Source organism: Oncorhynchus clarkii, unplaced genomic scaffold (genome assembly GCF_045791955.1).
Source record: "Oncorhynchus clarkii lewisi isolate Uvic-CL-2024 unplaced genomic scaffold, UVic_Ocla_1.0 unplaced_contig_584_pilon_pilon, whole genome shotgun sequence".
NCBI lineage: Eukaryota > Metazoa > Chordata > Actinopteri > Salmoniformes > Salmonidae > Oncorhynchus > Oncorhynchus clarkii.
The window spans coordinates 86,715-108,726 of NW_027260844.1; the positions used below are offsets into that span (position 1 = coordinate 86,715).

The window sequence follows — 22,012 nt, forward strand, 5'->3', positions numbered from 1 at the left end:
TCAGAGTGTGCTCTGGGCGTTTGTAAATTCACTCTAGAGTGTCAGAGTGCACTCAGAGTGTGCTCTGGGCGTTTGTAAATTCACTCTAGAGTGTCAGAGTGCACTCAGAGTGTGCTCTGGGCGTTTGTAAATTCACTCTAGAGTGTCAGAGTGCACTCAGAGTGTGCTCTGGGCGTTTGTAAATTCACTCTAGAGTGTCAGAGTGCACTCAGAGTGTGCTCTGGGCGTTTGTAAATTCACTCTAGAGTGTCAGAGTGCACTCAGAGTGTGCTCTGGGCGTTTGTAAATTCACTCTAGAGTGTCAGAGTGCACTCAGAGTGTGCTCTGGGCGTTTGTAAATTCACTCTAGAGTGTCAGAGTGCACTCAGAGTGTGCTCTGGGCGTTTGTAAATTCACTCTAGAGTGTCAGAGTGCACTCAGAGTGTGCTCTGGGCGTTTGTAAATTCACTCTAGAGTGTCAGAGTGCACTCAGAGTGTGCTCTGGGCGTTTGTAAATTCACTCTAGAGTGTCAGAATGCACTCAGAGTGTGCTCTGGGCGTTTGTAAATTCACTCTAGAGTGTCAGAATGCACTCAGAGTGTGCTCTGGGCGTTTGTAAATTCACTCTAGAGTGTCAGAATGCACTCAGAGTGTGCTCTGGGCGTTTGTAAATTCACTCTAGAGTGTCAGAATGCACTCAGAGTGTGCTCTGGGCGTTTGTAAATTCACTCTAGAGTGTCAGAATGCACTCAGAGTGTGCTCTGGGCGTTTGTAAATTCACTCTAGAGTGTCAGAATGCACTCAGAGTGTGCTCTGGGCGTTTGTAAATTCACTCTAGAGTGTCAGAATGCACTCAGAGTGTGCTCTGGGCGTTTGTAAATTCACTCTAGAGTGTCAGAATGCACTCAGAGTGTGCTCTGGGCGTTTGTACATTTAGAACGTTGTCAGATTGGAGTAGCGTTGGAGCGTTGAGTCTTGGAATAGGGTTGATCCGAGCATTCTGACCTCACAATGGCAGTCAAGCACACAAGCTAACTGGCTAAAGTTGGCTAGCTTGTTAGCTACTTACAGACATACAGTAAACAAGAGAAAAACTCTAAACCTCTTACTCACCCTTGGTAGAGCCCTGGTAGAGCTGCTTGTGTGTTGTCATGTTATCAAGAGGGTTCATGACTGTAACTGTGTTACTGGCAAACATTGGATTCAATGTTTTATACAGATGTTTACTTACACCTGCCAGAACAACCGAGTTTAGGGCGTTTTGTAAATTCCTCAATTATTCTGCGCTCTGAAATTGGACAAGACTGCCAAGGTTAATTTACGAACGCACCCTTTATGTAATGTGAATATATATAAAACATTATAATTCAAAGTGGCAGCATTAATTAAGTTAACTTGAATTTAGCTTGGGTAATATCAGGTAAAATTATAATTCAATGTTAAAGTTATTGCAAATGAGATATGGAAAAGTAATGAATGTTTTACAGACCGTTCTACTATAGAAGCAACCTCCACTCTACTGGTGTGTTGGTTAAACATACAATGGTGTTTTTTTTATGGCCAAATCACATTTATCTCCTTGGAAGATATGAAACAAACAGACAATCATAATTTCAGTAAAAATATAAAATTCCTAGTTTATTCTACCAAACCAACTGTTTAAGAGGTTTTACAAAATGTTATATTTTACCCCAAAATTCCATGACCTGGATGCAGTTCAATGCGTGATTAATATAATTCACCAATACATTTCTTGGTAGTCCAACAAATACTGCAATCAGGTTGTAAATCACAGCTGGCCTGGTGCATTGTTTACTGCCTCCACCCATTAGGAATAATCACTGTTTCAGTTTCAATGACTCAATACTTAGGACAAAAACAGACAAATGTAACTAAGGCTGGTAATGTGTTAGCTACAGTAGCTAACTTTCTAGCTGCTGGGAGGATGTCATGTCATTGGGTGTGGGAAACTTTTACCCCCCTTTTCAGTGGCTACAGCTATAGTTGCATGTGTCATTTGTTTAGCCAGGAAGAAATGTGAATCACTTTACTTGCTAGCTATGGTGAACTTGAACGATTGTTATCCACAGTTAGCATATATCTTAGTTGTCAGTCAAATGTATTTGGGATTGATCAAATTGGCGAGCAGGCAGGCAAGTTCCCATTCAGTTGTCAAAATGTGGGTTGGGACAATCATTGGCAGGCAAGCTGCAGAAGGAAGATCAGGCAATTTTGATGGCCAACTACAAGCTGAAAAAGGTTTGAGGGTTTATCTACTGTTCCCTTGTTAGATATTTGCTTATCTCACTCTGGCTAGCATTAGTTGATGATCTTGTTATTGTTGCTGATGTGCATAGGCAACTGAGGGAGAGAGAGCCTAACTTTTCATGGTTGTTTGATCAATAGGATTGTAAAGTTCCCAAAACTAATAGAACTCCCATAGTATTTGCAGAAATCCATTCAGGTGTATTTTGTGGCTTGTGGCCAATGCTTTCTAATTATCTACAGTTGCACTGTTGCTATTGCATGTAAACACACAGTCCAGTTCAAAGTTCAGTGTCTATAAATTGTCAAAATGCACAGCTGCTTTCCCACTATTTTGCTATAGAATTTTTACAAATGTCTTACTCCACGTCATTCCCAAACATTCTATGAAAGTATGAAAAATGTGAAAAGGACAATATCTAAGTGCTTGCTTGTCAGAAAATGTTTAAAAAAAGTGTGATGTTCTTCTTGGGGTGTATATGAACATATTTTAGAGAGGTTTCATGTTGCTAAAACGCTCCCAGTTCCACTTTTAAAAAACAATTCCATATTTTAACCTAGCAGTGCTCTCCAACCAAAGCATGGGTTGCTGTCATACCTTGTCCATAATAAACTGCTTACAGGGTAAGGAAACCAATATGTGATTTAGTAATTTGGGTGAACTATACTTTTAACATTGAGGGAACAGCACCATCAGGGAACAGTACCATCTAGTGGTTAGAACCTGGTAATATCATGATGTATGATAAGACATAAACCTAACAACTTAAATGACTAACTTCTCTGACCAGGGGGAAAAAACATCACAACATTTTCTGAGAATACATAGACAGTGGTTCCCAGGAAATGATTCTCCCTAGTGAGGGAGATGATTCTTGTGTATCTCTAGCTGAGACCTTCTGGGCAGAGATATGTGGTGTGGTGTGCCCTTTGCAGGTTGGCCCAAGACCCCTAGAGTTAGCAAGCGCAATAATATTAGCTGGCTAGTTAATCGATTTCGTAACACTGAATTTGTATTTGTCCTGTGAATTTTTATTTGTCAAAATACTTATGACTTCTTCAAATGGGGGGACTAGATACATCTTCTATTAGTTTTTACTTAAAGGGGAAGTTCAGTATTTTAAAACTTAAGTTGAGGTGTTTCCTCACCATGAAAGTAGTCTATGTTTCTGGATAAAAATGTAATTTAGCAAAAAATCATTGGTAGTTATAAAACCAACTGAAATCAACTCGATATTCGGTTTGACGTAACTTAAAGATGATTTGGCCATAGAAAAAGAGCATGTTTCATCAATTCACCAGTAGAGTGGAGGTTGCTTCTATCGTACAACAGTTTTGTAATGTCTGTAAAACATGTATGACTTTCTTATCTCATTTGCAATAACTTTAGCATTGAATTATCACCGTTCAAATAGTAATCAAAATCTGAATCAAATTCTACCTAGGCTAAACCCTAATTCAAGCTAACTTAATTCATGCCTCCACGTTGAAACAAAAAAATATATGTTCATACTCACATTACATTAAGGTTGAACAATATCAGGATGGGACATAAACCTGACAAAATGAATTACACATTTCTCTGGATATTGGAAAAAAAACACATCACCAAATTCACTGACAATACTGTACATTACATAGGATGAATAAACAATACTCAGAGTCACAGCTACACCATACAACTCACATGAGCCTCTCTGAGCCAATGAACATTACAGAATGGGCAGTTATGAAACTAAGTCATGTAGTAGTACTTACATCCACTTGATGGCAGTGCAATAATACACACCATTGGAGGAGTTGAAACCAGCCATAAATGTTAGACTTACATATAAGACCTTTTTTTTAATCGGTAATAAAAATGATGGTGACTAGGATTTTTGCCAGCTCAAGAGGTCACATTAAACAACCCATCCTAGTTGTTGTATATTTATATTTTCCCTCTTTCTAAGTTTCTAATGGAGATATTCATCTCTGTCAGTGGTGGAAAAATTACTCAATTGTCATAAAAGTAAAGATACCTTAATAGAAAATGACTCAAGTAAAAGTGAAAGACACCCATTAAAATATTACTTGAGTGAAAGTCTAAAAGTATTTGGTTTTAAATATAATTAAGTATCAAAAGTAAATGGAATTGCTCAAATGTATTTAAGTATCAAAAGGCAAAGTATAAACCATTTCAAATCCCTTACATTAAGCAAACCAGACGGCACAATTTTCTTGTTTTTCTTTATTGGCGGATAGCCAGGGGCCCACTCTAACACTCAGACATAATCTACAAAGAAGCATGTGTGTTTAGTGAGTCCTTCAGATCAGAGGCAGCAGGGATGACCATGGATGTAATCCTGATAAGTGTGTGAATTGGACCGTTTTCCTGTCAAAATGTAACGAATACTTTTGGATGTCAGGGAAAAAGTATGGAGTAAAAAGTACATTATTTTCTTTGGAATGTAGTGTAGTAAAAGTAAAAAATGTAAATAATAAAGTACAGATACCCCCAAAAATTACTTAAGTAGTACTTTAAAGTATTTTTTACTTAAGTACTTTACACCACTGTTCTCTGTCACATGAAACCACATGCATCAGGTGCATCTTTTAGAGCAGTGTTTCCTGCTAATTGCATTTTGGCAAATGGTCAAAAATGATGTATTACATTGTCTGCTTCATTACTGTAGCTGCATGTTCAATAATATGAGATGATAGGCTTACTATTCTAATGTTTTTTTAACCTCTTAATGACAAATGTTGGGTCCTTGTATCATGCATAGTATTTTCAATGGCCACATAATTGTACTTTTTGGAATTCATTTAGTTAGTTAGTCGGCAGCAAAATTGACTGAAATTAGCATTCCTAATGAGAATTAAAAGACAAAACAATATGAAGATCAGAAGTAAAAGAGAAATGAAAAGTTTGTGTTGCAGAGGTAAATAATAAAAGACAAGGGTCTTGAAAGGTGCCTCAACCTTTCAAATCAAATCAAATCAAATCAAATTTTATTTGTCACATACACATGGTTAGCAGATGTTAATGCGAGTGTAGCGAAATGCTTGTGCTTCTAGTTCCGACAATGCAGTAATAACAAGTAATCTAACTAACAATTCCAAAACTACTGTCTTGTACACAGTGTAAGGGGATAAAGAATATGTACATAAGGATATATGAATGAGTGATGGTACAGAGCAGCATAGGCAAGATACAGTAGATGGTATCGGGTACAGTATGTACAAATGAGATGAGTATGTAAACAAAGTGGCATAGTATAGTATAAAGTGGCTAGTGATACATGTATTACATAAGGATACCGTCGATGATATAGAGTACAGTATATACGTATGCATATGAGATGAATAATGTAGGGTAAGTAACATTTATATAAGGTAGCATTGTTTAAAGTGGCTAGTGATATATTTACATCATTTCCCATCAATTCCCATTATTAAAGTGGCTGGAGTTGAGTCAGTGTCAGTGTGTTGGCAGCAGCCACTCAGTGTTAGTGGTGGCTGTTTAACAGTCTGATGGCCTTGAGATAGAAGCTGTTTTTCAGTCTCTCGGTCCCAGCTTTGATGCACCTGTACTGACCTCGCCTTCTGGATGATAGCGGGGTGAACAGGCAGTGGCTCGGGTGGTTGATGTCCTTGATGATCTTTATGGCCTTCCTGTGACATCGGGTGGTGTAGGTGTCCTGGAGGGCAGGTAGTTTGCCCCCGGTGATGCGTTGTGCAGACCTCACTACCCTCTGGAGAGCCTTACGGTTGAGGGCGGTGCAGTTGCCATACCAGGCGGTGATACAGCCCGCCAGGATGCTCTCGATTGTGCATCTGTAGAAGTTTGTGAGTGCTTTTGGTGACAAGCCGAATTTCTTCAGCCTCCTGAGGTTGAAGAGGCGCTGCTGCGCCTTCTTCACGATGCTGTCTGTGTGAGTGGACCAATTCAGTTTGTCTGTGATGTGTATGCCGAGGAACTTAAAACTTGCTACCCTCTCCACTACTGTTCCATCGATGTGGATAGGGGGGTGTTCCCTCTGCTGTTTCCTGAAGTCCACAATCATCTCCTTAGTTTTGTTGACGTTGAGTGTGAGGTTATTTTCCTGACACCACACTCCGAGGGCCCTCACCTCCTCCCTGTAGGCCGTCTCATCGTTGTTGGTAATCAAGCCTACCACTGTTGTGTCGTCCGCAAACTTGATGATTGAGTTGGAGGCGTGCGTGGCCACGCAGTCGTGGGTGAACAGGGAGTACAGGAGAGGGCTCAGAACGCACCCTTGTGGGGCCCCAGTGTTGAGGATCAGCGGGGAGGAGATGTTGTTGCCTACCCTCACCACCTGGGGGCGGCCCGTCAGGAAGTCCAGTGCCCAGTTGCACAGGGCGGGGTCGAGACCCAGGGTCTCGAGCCTGATGACGAGCTTGGAGGGTACTATGGTGTTGAATGCCGAGCTGTAGTCGATGAACAGCATTCTCACATAGGTATTCCTCTTGTCCAGATGGGTTAGGGCAAATAGTTCAAATAGTTATAGCAAAGTAAATAGTAGAACATTGACATATATTTCATAAGGAATATGTAGATAAGGAGTGAAAAGACCGATATACTTGCATTCAGAGAAACTTTACTCATCTGAGAACAAATAAGTCTCTGAAAAATGATTGCAGAACATCCTACAATAACAAAATGGTTAGGAATCACAAGAACATGAGCACTTGATTTTCTCTTGAAAATGAAGCTTAAATACTGAATGGTTTGTGTTTTTGTTGTTTTAATAAATCATCATGTTTTTCTTTATAATTGCACTTACACCTTTTGGAATAAAGGTAATGTGATATCGCCTACCACAAATATGTAAATCATCTAAATTGTACCATTTTTCTCTCCCTTCATAGTAAAATATCATGGCATCATTTGATTTCGTCAGAGACAAATTAACTGAGTGGAACCTCAGTGACTTGATTCAGAGGTTTGAAGGTGAAGACATGTGTGATGTATTGTGTATTGTGTATTGTGTACATTGTGTATTAATACAATTATTGATTGATTTGATTAAAATAATATATGTATTATTGTACATTGTATTACATTCAACTAAAGATTTCACCTCAATTGTAAACATGTATGTTTAATTGTTAATTTGATACAGTAATGATTATTTTATGATATTGAGATGTCTAAAATGTACATTTCCTTCATTTCAGATGAAGAAATTGATGAAGAAAGTTTCCTCTTCCTTAAGGAGAAAGACTTCATCAACTTGATTCCAAAAATAGGACCAAGGTCTACATTTAGAAAAAAACACAAAGCATTTCTCAAGGTACTTTACAAACTAGGTGTACAATAACTACTGTGGCACAGATTATGATTATAGATCCATTGGAAGTCTTTTCAGTGATGTTCCTATCAGGGGATTAATTGCCAACGAACTGGTATGTTTTCCAGTCTCTGAAAGACTACAACTCGTGTGGGGAAGTGTCAATTATGTCAACCCCCCGCACCTCTCTAATTCAGAGGGGTTGGGTTAAATGCGGAAGACACATTTCAGTTGAATGTATTCAGTTGTACAACTGACTAGGTATCCCCCTTTCGTGCTCTGGGCATATCTTCCAGTTTTCAATAGCATAAGTGACTTTCCGTAACAGGTTAGGAGAATTAACGTGGCAGGTTAGGATAATTAACGTGGTAGGTTTGGAGAATTAACGTGGCAGGTTATGAGAATTAGCATGGCAGGTTAGGAGAATTAACGTGGCAGGTTAGGATAATTAACGTGGTGGGTTTGGACAATTAACTTGGCAGGTTAGGATAATTAGGTTTAGTTTAGGAAAAGGGTTTGCTAAAATGCTAAAATTGTCCTGACGCAACTTAAACATTTCTAGCTACAACAAAGCCCTGAGAACAGTCTAAAGTTTCCAGCGAAGAATTATTATTTATTATTTATTTATTTATTTCACCTATATTTAACCAGGTAGGCTAGTTGAGAACAAGTTCTCATTTACAACTGCGACCTGGCCAAGATAAAGCAAAGCAGTGCGACATAAACAACAACACATAGTTACACATGTAATTAACAAGCGTACAGTCAATAACACAATAGAAAAAAAAGAAAGTCTATATAGAGTGTGTGCAAATGGCATGAGGAGGTAAATCAATAAATCGGCCATGGTAGCAAAGTAATTACAATTTAGCAGATTAACACTGGAGTGATAGATGAGCAGATGATGATGTGCAAGTAGTAATACTGGTGTGCAAAAGAGCAAAAAAGTAAATAAAAACAATATGGGGATGAGGTAGGTAGATTGGGTGGCCTATTTACAGGTGGACTATGTACAGCTGCAGCGATCGGTTAGCTGCTCAAAGTTAGTGAGGGAAATGTAAGTCTCCAGCTTTAGCGATTTTTGCAATTCGTTCCAGTCACTGGCAGCTGAGAACTGGAAGGAAAGGTGGCCAAAGGAGGTGTTGGCTTTGGGGATGACCAGTGAGAAATACCTGCTGGAGCTGGTACGGGTGGGTGTTGTTATCGTGAGCTGAGATAAGGCAGACTGTTACGGAGCGTTACCTAGCATAGACTTATAGATGACCTGAAGCCAGTGGGTCTGGCGACGAATATGTAGCGAGGGCCAGCCGACTAGAGCATACAGGTCTCAGTGGTGGGTGGTATAAGGAGCTTTGGTAACAAAACGGATGGCACTGTGATTGACTGCATCCAGTTTGCTGAGTAGAGTATCGGAAGCTATTTTGTAGATGACATCGCCAAAGTCGAGGTTCGGTAGGAAAGTCTGTTTTAGTAAGGTAAGTTTGGCGGCGTGAGTGAAGGAGGCTTTTTTGCTAAATATTAAGCCGATTCTAGATTTGATTTTGGATTGTAGATGTTTGATGTGAGTCTGGAAGGAGAGTTTACAGTCTAGCCAGACACCTAGGTATTTATAGTTGTCCACATATTCTAGGTCAGAACCGTCCAGAGTAGTGATGTTAGTCGGGCAGGCGGGTGCGGGCAGCGAACGACTGATCATTTTGACCCCACGGGGTGAGATCTTGTGTGGAGCCCCAGATCGAGGAAGATTATCAGTGGTCTTGTATGTCTTCCATTTCCTAATAATTGCTACCACATTTGATTTCTTCAAACCAAGCTGCTTACCTATTGCAGATTCAGTCTTCCCAGCCTGATGCAGGTCTACAATTTTGTTTCTGGTGTCCTTTGACAGCTCTTTGGTCTTAGCCATAGTGGAGTTTGGAGTGTAACTGTTTGAGGTTGTGGACAGGTGTCTTTTGTGCTGATAACAAGTTCAAACAGGTGCCATTAATACAGGTAACGAGTGGAGGACAGAGGAGCCTCTTAAAGAAGAAGTTACAGGTCTGTGAGAGCCAGAAATCTTGCTTGTTTGTAGATGACCAAATACTTATTTTCCACCATAATTGGCAAATAAATTCATAAAAAATCCTACAATGTGATTTTCTGGATTGTTTTCCTAATTTTGTCTGTCATAGTTGAAGTGTACCTATGATGAAAATTACAGGCCTCCCAAGTGGGAGAACTTGCACAATTGGTGGCTGACTAAATACTTTTTTGCCCCACTGTACATTAATGTATAGTTCAAGTGACTATGCATATAAGATAAACAGAGAGTAGCAGCAGCATAAAAGAGGGGTTGGGGGGGCACACAATGTAAATAGTCAGGGTCACCATTTGGTTACCTGTTCAGGAGTCTTATGGCTTGGGGGTAAAAACTGTTGAGAAGCCTTTTTGTTCTAGACTTGGCACTCCGGTACCGCTTGCCATGCGGTAGTAAAGAGAACAGTCTATGACCTGGGTGGCTGGGGTCTTTGACAATTTTTAGGGCCTTCCTCTGACACCGCCTGGTGTAGAGGTCCTGGATGGGAGGCAGATTTTCCCCAGTGATGTACTGGGCCGTGCACACTACTCTCTGAAGTGCCTTACGGTTGCGGGCCGAGCAATTGACGTATCGGGCAGTGATGCAACTGGTCAGGATGCTCTCGATGTTGCAGTTGTAGAACCTTTTGAGGATCTCAGGACCCATGCCAAATCTTTTTAGTTTCCTGAGGGGGAATAGGTTTTGTCATGCCCTCTTCACGACTGTCTTGGTGTGTTTGGACCGTTCTAGTTTGTTGTTGATGTGGACACCAAGGAATTTGAAGCTCTCAACCTGCTCCACTACAACCCCGTCGATGAGAATGGGGACGTGCTCAGTGCTCCTTTTCCTGTAGTCCACAATCATCTCCTTAGTCTTGGTTACATTGAGGGATAGTGATAAAATAATGTATATGGTGAAAGATAGTGATAAAATAATTCCACTCTGAAACCATATAACTGTATTAAATTGATTAGAATCATAAAATTATATTATGATGTGTGTAGTTTTAGTCAGAATTAGGTTAAACAATGTATCTGTATAGTGGAAAAACACAGACTGTCTGATCAAGGCGTAGCTCAGGATTTGAACTTGTATGTGAGGGCCGAAGAAAGATACCGAGAACAGTTAAACTGTGTTTGCACCAACCTGGCTAAGCCTCCGAGAGACTTGGGAGAGGACAGGGAGTACTTCTCAAGGTCTCCCTAATCTCGGGGGAATGGAACTGTCGGCTGGGCTAGTGATACACAGTGGTGAGAACTATAGAGATAAAACTCACCTACTGTTTGTGTGGAAGTATGTGCGTAGGATACCTACTGTTTGTATGTGAAGGTATGTGCGTAAGGAGCCAGTATAAAATGGATGGTTTTGTACAACGAACTAGGACGTCCTCGTGAATAAACACTTTGACTATTGTAAGCTGAGAAATCTGTCTGTTTCATTTCAACCAGAATCTTACAAACTCTGGGTTGCAGACGGAGTAGATTAATTGAAGTTTATGAACATTGATAACAAAATTATCTTACCACCTGGCCAGGTCTCTGACTTCCTCCCTATAGGCTGTCTCGTTGTTGTCGGTGATCAGGCCTACCACTCTTGTGTCGTCAGCAAACTTAATGATGGTGTTGGAGTCGTGCCTGGCCATACAGTCGTGGGTGAACAGGGAGTACAGGAGGGCACTGAGCACGCACCCCTGGGGAGCTCCAGTGTTAAGGATCAGCGTGGCAGATGTGTTGCTACCTACCCTCACCACCTGGGGCGGCCTGTCAGGAAGTCCAGGATCGGGTTGCAGAGGGAGGTGTTTAGTCCCAGGTTCCTTAGCTTGGTGATGAGCTTTGAGGGTACTATGGTGTTGAATGCTGATCTGTAGTCAATGAACAGCATTCTCACATAGGTGTTCCTTTTGTCCAGGTGGGAAAGGGCAGTGTGGAGTGCAATAGAGATTGCATCATCTGTGGATCTGTTTGGGCGGTATGCAAATTGGAGTGGGTCTAGGGTTTCTGGGATAATGGTGTTGATGTGAGCCATTACCAGCCTTTCAAAGCACTTCATGGCTATGAACGTGAGTGCTACGGGTCTGTAGTCATTTAGGCAGGTTGCCTTTGTGTTCTTGGGCACAGAGACTATGGTGGTCTGCTTGAAGCATGTTGGTATTACAGACTCAATCAGGGACATGTTGAAAATGTCAGTGAAGACACCTGCCAGTTGGTCAGCACATGCCCGGAGCACATGTCCTGGTAATCCGTCTGGCTCCGCAGCCTTGTGTATCTTGTGTACCTATTTAAAGGTCTTACTCACGTCGGCTACGGAGAGCGTGATCACACAGTCGTCCGGAACAGCTGATGCTCTCATGCATGCCTCAGTGTTGCTTGCCTCGAAGCGAGCATAGAAGTGATTTAGCTCGTCTGGTAGGCTCGTGTCACTGGGCAGCTCGCGGCTGTGCTTCCTGTGATGCTAGCGCAGACCGGGGACAGACAGAAAGGGAAAGGAAAGGGAAAGGGGGATACCTAGTCAGTTGCCCAACTGAATGTATTAAACTGAAATGTGTCTTCCGCATTTAACCCAACCCATCTGAATCAGAGAGGAAAAACAGCTAGGAGGAAGTTATTTCAGATTTCTGCGTGTAGAAAATGTTCACAGGACGGGAGTGATTTTTTTATTCAGATGGGACAGGAAAGTTCCAGGGTTATAGAACTGTTGCGGAATCAAGACAGTACGGGAAAACATTTGACAGGACAAGATGGGACAGGAATGAATATTCACTCCCATGTCAACCTCTAGTGACTACAATGGCATAGGCGAAATTGATTGACAGTGTGCATCCAAAAGATAGCTAGCTATATGATTTAGCTGGTGGGTTACCAAGTTCAATACAGGACTGTAATGTTAGCTAGCTAATTTACCTATTCCAGTGAATAATCAAGAATCTTCCATTTTGTTGTGAAGAGAGAAAATGATGGTACAGTATCGTATCACTTCTCAGCTGTCAACTAAATGGATTCCGTTCAGCCAGAAAATCCCTCTGATAATCTTTGGTCACCGTAAGCATCATTCTTGATAGTCACAAATCACTGGCAGCATCGGGGTAAATCTTTGGTAGGTAGAACAGTGAAAGAGAACTCATTTTCAAGCTTGTTTGTAGTTTGCACAGCCAGACAGAACAACACATGGGCATGATGACAAACGTTAGTGAAAAACAAACGTTTAAAAAAATAAAATGCTACAGAACATTCTGAGATTACTGTGCGTTAGTCGTTCGAAGTAAACAACGCCATCAACCAAGGTTGTGGTCACGTCCCATCTACCTAGCGAGCGGTATCTGCATTTGCTATGAATGCTGGACTTTGTGGTGCACTGTGAGCAGACGAATGTCCAGGAAGTCAAAACTTCCTGATTCTACCAGTGAAATTAAAATGCGCTTGTTCTAGCTTGTGGTTTGGATAATGTTGATGTTTATGACAGAAACGTAATGTTGATAGTATATAGCACAAACACCATGTGTATGTGACCAAAATAATGATTTGTTGTAACTAGTCTGAAATGTTATTGTACCGTTCTTGTTCTTTGCCTAACAACTAGAGAATTTTGTTTTTTAACTGCAGAAACAGAAGCAGCCCGATGACGATAAGAACATTCAAGCGGCCACATGGTCATCAGTATCCATTAAGGCCTCCAAGAGTTCCTCAGAAAATGTACCATCTTTACCTTCCTATATAACCATATACAGTACATGAAATCTCAGCCCGAGTACAATTAACTAAACCAAATGCATACTGTTTTATTTAGATCAGTATACAGACCTTTATATCTGTCACCCTATAACTCAACACGGCTTCTGTCCCCAGGTTACTGGTGAGATGGTCAACCAAGAGTCTTGTCAAAAGGCCATCATAAAACCCAGAAATCATCCTCCTAAACAAGCAGAGACTAAAAGGTAAGAAACACATCATTTCTTTATTCATCACTGACTATATATAATGTCCCCTTGGTGTCAACAAAATGACAATTGCTGTGACTCTGTTGCCAGGTCATTGGTTAAACTCTTAGGTACAGGAAGTGTGCCCACAACGAACACCTCTGGAATGGGGAAAACAGTGTTTGACCAGGTGGATAAAATCTATATCTCATTTGTCCGTGGTCACAGCTGAGGCATCACTTCTCGGCACTGCTTGGATATGTTTTAGGCAATTTTACAGAGATGAATTATCATACATTATGATAGCAGTGCACTCCACGGGGACAAAAATGATACATTAAGATAATGACAATCGAATGTATTTAGCAAGCGCTTTCTCATAGTCACAACACTATACAACATAGCAAACATCTAATCTATAAACACCAGTTAGTGAAAACAACATACAGGAAGAAACCCAAATTATTAAGAAAGAAAATGCATCTCAAACTAAAGCAAGAAAAGTACAGATATAGGCTACATAGAAGGTAACAATTGGGATATGTTTGTGATGTAAGTTTTGTGGAACAATTCCTTCGTTAACCTGTTGATTATCTATGTGTTTCTTCAGAGTGAACCCTCGACCAGTAAAATACCCCCTCTTCAAGTGAATATCCCAAGTAAAAAGCACTGATGTTTCAGATCTCCACTTACAGAAAAATTATGCTAAAATACTAGTTTTAGAAAATGACAAGAAGGAAAATGTAGTGATACTATGTTTCCAAAACATATAATAAAACTCACTCAGTTAAGCATTGAATTATGAGATACTTTATACTTGAGTTGCAAGTACCCTTTGTACCATGTACCACATGTATACAGTAAGTAAACAATCTGAAATGATTTTTCACCGACTGATACAACTCATTTGCATTGGCTATAACGAGATTGGAAGATATGTGACTGCTGCTGGATGATTTTTGTATTAATTCATAAAAGACGTTTCCAACTGTTTCCAGGCAAAAGGAAATCTGATGAGGCCCATGCAAACAAACAAACAAAGAAACGACAACGTGTTGCTGCGTCCAGAATAACTGAGACATTTGGTAGGTGGATGAAGGTGTTTATATGAACCACAATCCTTTTAAGAAACACTTGTTTAATTGGAAACCATTTAACATGATATATTGAAGACATTCCTAATTGAGAATCATACAAATGTACATGACTGACAGTTCACTGTTCTGTTCACTGTTTGCATGTTGCACAGTAGGACAAGCTACAATTGCAGTTCACTCCAAAATCAACGTTTGTCAGTGGTGTTATAGAGTGCATTGATCTGCTCTTGTAGCCATCTCTCTAACAGTAGTAAATACATGGTTGTTTGAGTGGAGTACTCCTTTAACTCAACACGTAATGTCAGCACACAGCAACATTTCATCTCAGTTTTTGATATAGCAGATCTCAATGTCACTGTGCATTCCTCTTGTTATTTCCCTGTAATATCCTTTCCACCTTTATAAACATGTTGACACAACAAGATTATAGCTGGTTGGTGACCTGTGTTTAACTTTGCCAGAAACTGAAACCAAGACAGAGGTGAAGAAGATCATGCAACGTATCAAAAGCAAACTTGATGATCTGCCTTCTACGAAACTCATTGACTTCGTCAGGTATGCATAATTTTACAAAATGTTTTACCCCTTTTTCTCCCCAATTGGTAGTTACAGTCTTGTCCCATCGCTGCAACTTCCGTACGGACTCAGGAGAGGGATGTGTGTTCTCTGAAACACAACCCCTCCAAGCCGCACTGCTTCTTGTCACAATGCTCGCTTAACCTGGAAGCCAGCCGCACCAATGTGTCGGAGGAAACATCTGGTGACTGTGTCAGCGTGCATGCGCCCGGCCCACCACAGGAGACTCTACAGCGAGATGGGACAAGGACATCCCAGCTGGCCAAACCCTTCCCTAACCTAGACGACGCTGGGCCAGTTGTGCACCACCTCGTGGGTTTCCCGGTCGCGGCTAGCTGCGACACAGCCTGGGATCAAACCAGGATCTGTAGTAACACAGCTAGCACTGTGATGCAGGGCCTTAGACCGCTGTGCCACTCGGGAGGCTCCAGGTATGCATTTTTAAATGTGGGGGGATGCATACAGGCCACTAAATTGCTGTAATTGTTTTTGTTTTTGTCTTTCATTTTTAACAGAGGTAAAATCCAAACTTTGGAGAAAGACAAAAAAGAGATAGTGGGTGTTTTTGGGAAGACTGGAGCTGGTAAGAGCTTCTTGATTAACACCATCTTGGGTGAGACGACATTGCTGCCCTCTGGAAACCAAGGAGCATGCACCTCGGTCATGATTCAGGTGGAGGCCAATATGACAGACTCGGACTCTAAATACATCGCAGAGATTGAGTTCATGACAGAGGAGGTAATAGCATCTGTTTCATCTGTTTATATTCTAATCTCACAATGTTTTAGAAGTGGTGTCATAGTAAACAGTACATTTAATGAAAGGCTTCTTTGAAACATATCAAGGCCACTAAAACTAAGATCTGAATCGAGGTCTGTCATTGACCAAATTGACACCTTCCATTAACTTAGAAGAAGCATTGATAAAAGGAACAACGATACAATGTAGCCTAACATTGCCTGCAAAAGGCACAGATTGAGGGGGATTTTCTTGCTATGTGCACTGGTCCTTTTAAATTTCAATTCCATGTTGCACATAAAAATATTAATGCTACGATCGGGTCACTTGCAGCTGTGCTCCGAATTGATCATTATTTGGGTGGTTCCAGCTGTGGGCAGGGTTGAAATCTAAACTAAACCCAAGGAAAACTGTTACACACCCTATGTTCCTTTCTCAAATCTCTGTTTTGGAAGATACGGACCTCATGAGGAGGTGAAATCACTGGCAAAATGGTTGTGCGCTACACAGCGCTGAGGTTGCCTACCAGCTGGTTTCACTCGGCAACGTTGACCTACAGATACATTTTGGGTGGAAAAGAGGGAGTGAGCACAGATTTTTATGCTAATCAACACCATCTACACAGGAGTTGTGAATTGTAGGGAATTGCCACACACCATGTGTTAAATTTGACATTTTTACATTTTGGTAATTTAGCAGACGCTCTTATCCAGAGCGGCTTACAGGAGCAATTAGGGTGAAGTGCCTTACTCAAGGGCACATGGGAAGTTACTGGCCCAACCTCTTAACCGCTAGGCTACCACCCAGCGCACTAAATAGAAGCCATTAGCCATTAGTCAAAATTAAGAATGTGATGAAGCAGTCACACCAAAATTAAGAATGTGACTGCTGAAGCAAGTCACATTAATCATTATTTTACAGTATAGAGGAAACAGAGTGATAGCATGTTACAGTAATAAGCCAGCAGGGTTTGTGGAGCTGATGATTAGAATGCACACAAGTCACACTCCTTCATTTGTGAGTAACCTCAAAGACTGGGCCACCAACAAACATGTTAACAATAGAGAAAATGCATCCCGTGACATTTTCACATGCAAATAGCACTCGATTTACATGATCTGTAGTTCTTTAGTAATGACTCAGTGGCAGAATGAGAGTTCATCAGAGCGGCCAGCACGCAGGCTCAACATGATGGCTAATTCAGCTCTCTGATTGGTGTAAGGTGCTTCGCTAAATGTGTTATACAATCAGGACAAGATGGAAAGGGTTAAACACTTTGATGTTCTGACAGATATGAGGAAACAAAGGCTTTATACAAATAGAGAGCTAGATTCCCACTGCAGTATCTGATAGGCTTCATTCCTGTAGTTCTTAGGTATGAATGAGAGTTGATCAGAAACTGTGCTACCTGCCACAGAACGTTATTTAAGGTTGAACAAGTTATAAGGCTGCACACTGCGGTACCTTCCACAGTAAAGGGGTAAAGGGATGGGATGAGCCCTTGTGCATAATGTTCCTTGCACAGTAACATGGTGAAGGGTGTGCCCACCTGGAAACGGCAAACAGTGGTTTCTAGCCACAATTCTAAACCTCTGTGGGAGGGGAAGGGAGTTGATGTTGAGAGAGCCTAGTAGTGACTATAATAAATAGTTGTGGTTTGGTTGCCATAGTGTAATAGTGACAGCAGGCAGTAGTAGTAGTAGTAGTAGTAGTAGTAATAGTAGTGGTACTAGTAAAAGGCCTAATAGCAGAGCAGTAATTGTAGTAACAGCAGTAGTAAGTTGCGAGTGAGTGTGGGTCATAATTAGTCAGATTGCAGTGATGCTGGTCTGTAGCCTCTTGGGCCATCCCAAGCTTCTTGTGTGTAAATCTTTAGTTTTGGCATACCGCCTTTTGTTTCCTATTTGTATACTATGTGTTGGTCACCATTTGGGGGGCTAGGTAGTTTCATAACACAGGACTTAGCTTTCAAATGAAGAGAGTATGCATTACACATTTGTAATGGTTTTACATTTTTATTAGGAATGGAAAGAGGAGCTATGGTCAATCTTCAGAGACAGATCTTACAAGGATGGAAATGATGAAGACAAGGAAAGGGATGACGACGATGACGATGATGATGAAAAGATATCAGCTTTGTATGGAAAAGATGGACGTGGGGCAACCTTAGAAGAACTAATGGACAGGAAGCACTTCAGAGAAATTCCAGAGTTTCGTTTATCAGTCAAGAAAATATTTCTATGTGACACAGTAAGTTACTGTCATGCTAGTTCACTTCTATGAAGATAGTGTGCTTTGGTGAAAATCGTTGTTTTAAAAAATCATTTTAGGAAGGTAACCACAACTGATTGCAAATTATATTAAATCATGTATTTATTCCCTTACCAAAAAACTGGCTTCTGGCAAACAGTTGTGGCAAACCTTTGGCCAATTTGGCACAAATTTGCAGCAAGCGCATATTTTCACATGCAAATTATTTGCGGCAAACTACTGCAGCAAATTTGCAGAGACTTGTGAACTTATGGCAAACAATTCTGAAACGCTTGTGGCAAAAATGTAAGTGTTTGCTGCAAACATAGTGTACATATGAAATGAAATCAGGTTTTTGGTTACTCTGTGTTAACATTGAAATATTGTATCTACATAAACCAAATCACATTCACTTTAAATGAGTTGCTTCTCACAGAAAACTACACCAAGCATACTAAAATTACTAAATGTACTAAACATGTATGCAATGTCTTAACAGATCAAATGAATCCAATACAACTTGAAGTGAGCATGCTAATGACGATAAGAGCAAAGACCAGATATTTAGCAAATAAATGGTTTATTTTGTATTTTTATGTACAGTAGCTACAACATCTACATGAGAGAAATTTGAACACTAAGGGGATGTTGATATTAGGATGTTTAAAAGGGCAAATACATGAATGTACATGAGCCAAGTGACAATTGAGCAATAGCTTTCAACCAATGGAAGTTTAAAAGATAATTAACAAAATTTGATTCATGAAAATAACAAAACTAAATCAAACCCAGTTCAGAACTATTGCCTTTTTGGGTGAACTGTGGAAGTCCTTCATCCAAACCTTGTTGAATGCACTAAAACACTCAGAAAACACACAACAAAAACTAAATTAAGATACTGAAAAGATTTTCTATTTTGGCATCTTAAAAGGTAGGCTCAGCGGCTAATGGCCAGGTTTGGCTTTGGAAAAACTGGGTCAGCAGTTACAAAGTTGCCTTGATATTGCAATGCTTCTCACTGAAACTGGCATTCTATATATTTTTCAGCAAGGAAACAATTGTTCTGCCTTTTATAAATGCTATATAAACAAACAAAGTATCGAGAATAAACTGGGACTAAGGTCTACTAAAAACAAATACATTTAAATGTGTGGCCAACTGTTCCTAGAGATCCACAGTATACACTATATGTCACTAAGACAGTTGTCTACTAGTTCTCTTCTTCCTGACTCAGGTAAACAGAGCATTTGGAAAGTATTCAGACCCCTTGATTTTTTACACATTTTGTTACCTTACAGCCTTAGTTTAAAATCAGATTTTTAAAAATGCCTCAATCTACACACAATACCACATAATGACAAAGCGAAAACAGGTTTTTAGAAATTTGTGCAAATGTATTAAAAATAAACGGATACCTTATTTACATAAGTATTCAGACCCTTTGCTTTAAGACTCGAAATTGAGTTCAGGTGTATCCTGTTTCCATTGATGATCCTTGAGATGTTTCTACAACTTGATTGGAGTCCATCTGTGGCAAATTCAATTAATTGGACATGATTTGGAGAGGCACACATCTGTCTATATAAGGTCCCACAGTTGACAGTGCATGTCAGAGCAAACACCAAGCCCTGAGGTCAATGGAAATGTCCGTAGAGCTCCAAGACAGGATTGTGTTGAGGCACAGATCTGGGGAAGGGTACCAACAAATTTTTGCAGCATTGAAGGTCCCCAAGAACACAGTGGAGTTCCTCTGTGGAGATGGGAGAACCTTCCAGAACGACAACCATCTCGGCAGCACTCCACCAATCAGGACTTTATGGTAGAGTGGAAAGACAGAAGCCACTCCTCAGTAAAATGAACTTCACAGCCAGCTTGGAGTTTGCCAGAAGGCACCTAAAGGACTCTGACCATGAGAAACAAAATTATTTCATCTGATGAAACCAAGATTGAACTCTTTGGCCTGAATGCCAAGCATCACATCTGGAGGAAACCTGGCACCATCCCTATGGTATAGCATTGTAGTGGCAGCAACATGCTGTGGGGATGTTTTTCAGCGGCAGGGACTGGGAGACTAGTCAGGATGAAGGGAAAGATGAACGGAGCAAAGTACAGAGATATCCTTGACGAAAACCTGCTCTAGAGCGCTCAGGACCTCAGACTGGGGTGAAGGTTCACCTTCCAACAGGACAACAACCCTAAGCATCCAGCCAAGACAAACAACGCAGGAGTGGATTCGGGACAAATCTCTGAATGTCCTTAAGTGGCCCAGCCAGAGCCTGGACTTGAACCCTGATCAAACATCTCTGGAGAGACCTGAAAATAGCTGTGCAACGATGCTCCCCATCCAACCTGGCAGAGCTTGAGAGGATCTGCAGAGAAGAATGGGAGAAACTCCCCAAATACAGGTGTGCCAAGCTTGTAGTGTCATATCCAAGAAGACTCAAGGGGTTAATCGCTGCCAAAGGTTTTTCAACAAAGTACTGAGTTAAGGTTCTGAATACTTATGTAATTGTGATATTTATTTTATATTCACATTTGCGAACATTTTAAGAAAAAACTGTTTTTGCTTTGTCATTATGGGGTATTGTGTGTAGATTTATGAAAAAAACAATTTTATCAATTTTAGAGTAATTAAGTGAGTAAAACAAAATGTGGAAAAAGTCAAGGGATCTGAATACTTTCAGAATGCACCGTTAATGCTCCTGAGTGGCGCAGCAGTCTAAGGCACTGAATCAGAGCTTGAGGTGTCACTATGGACACCCTGGTTCAATTCCAGGCTGCATCACAACCGGCCATGATTGGGAGTCCCATAGGACGGCGCACAATTGGCCCAGCGTCGTCTGGGTTTGGCCCGTGTAGGCCATCATTGTAAATAAGAATTTGTTCTCAACTCACTTGCCTAGTTAAATAAAGATTACATAAAATAAGTCCTGGGTTGAAGAAAAGCAACATAAAATTGAGTTATGCCTAATATGGCAAGTCATATTATTTTTCCAAAATGTAATATTGTTAACTTCATATCAACACTATGCATGCAAGAAGCCTTGACCTGGTGTACACATATTTATCTGTCCTCGGTTTTATTGAATGCCTCAATCTGTCTATTTGCGTTGTAACTGATTGCTTCTAGAAAGAGAGCAGGAACAGCACATGATCAAGATGCGCTAGCTACTAGTTTAAAGCAATGAAATACCTAATTATTACAAAGAATGAATGTTTGGGCTACATTTATGCGAATACATGCATTTGCTTACATTATTAAGCTTGTCCCCGGCAAGAAAACCAAAATTGTCACTCAAACAGAAGGGGGAACTAACAGACTCACTGACCAACAACCAAAACAAAACAGGTGGGGTTGTAGGAGGAGTTCTGAAAGACGGGGGTCCACTGAAAGTTGACTAGCAACAACAACTGGAACCCAAAATACACTCACCATGAGCACCCACTAATTTTGCCAAAGAAGAGGCAAACAAAAGAAAAACCCACACCAAACATAAAGACAGTATGCAACCCAAAACAAAATCAGACAAAGGAATATATTTTCTATAAATCAAACAGGGAGCGCCAACTACAGGTGTTGACCCTACACATCTCTCAAGACAACTAGAACACTGGGCCAGGCACTCTTAAATAGCACCTGGGCCAGCACAGCTGAAACACCTTCCCACTAAAGAGGTGGCAACCAGCACAGGTGTAACACATACTGACTAACGAGGGGACACCAATCGGTGTGCCCTATGTGCTAATGTGCTAAAGCCCAACCTCAAAACATAAATGGAAAAACCAAAGCCTGTAACAAGCTTGAAGATGATAAACTAATTTATCACTCAGAAAACGTGTT

General features: G+C 40.7%; 1 protein-coding gene across 1 annotated transcript in view; it reads left to right on the plus strand.

The window, feature by feature from the left end:
- LOC139401897 (nuclear GTPase SLIP-GC-like) overlaps window positions 1-18,171 on the plus strand; it is a gene marked incomplete at its 3' end in the record, with an annotated part of 32,709 nt that extends 14,538 nt beyond the window's left edge. Inside the window, exons 2-11 of the mRNA XM_071145903.1 lie at window positions 7,120-7,201; window positions 7,429-7,544; window positions 13,197-13,286; window positions 13,440-13,528; window positions 13,622-13,700; window positions 14,121-14,169; window positions 14,509-14,595; window positions 15,069-15,162; window positions 15,699-15,921; window positions 17,944-18,171. Coding sequence (XP_071002004.1) covers window positions 7,129-7,201; window positions 7,429-7,544; window positions 13,197-13,286; window positions 13,440-13,528; window positions 13,622-13,700; window positions 14,121-14,169; window positions 14,509-14,595; window positions 15,069-15,162; window positions 15,699-15,921; window positions 17,944-18,171 — 1,128 coding nt within the window. The remainder of the gene's footprint in view (window positions 1-7,119; window positions 7,202-7,428; window positions 7,545-13,196; window positions 13,287-13,439; window positions 13,529-13,621; window positions 13,701-14,120; window positions 14,170-14,508; window positions 14,596-15,068; window positions 15,163-15,698; window positions 15,922-17,943) is intronic.
- Between the last annotated feature and the right edge of the window lie 3,841 nt (window positions 18,172-22,012).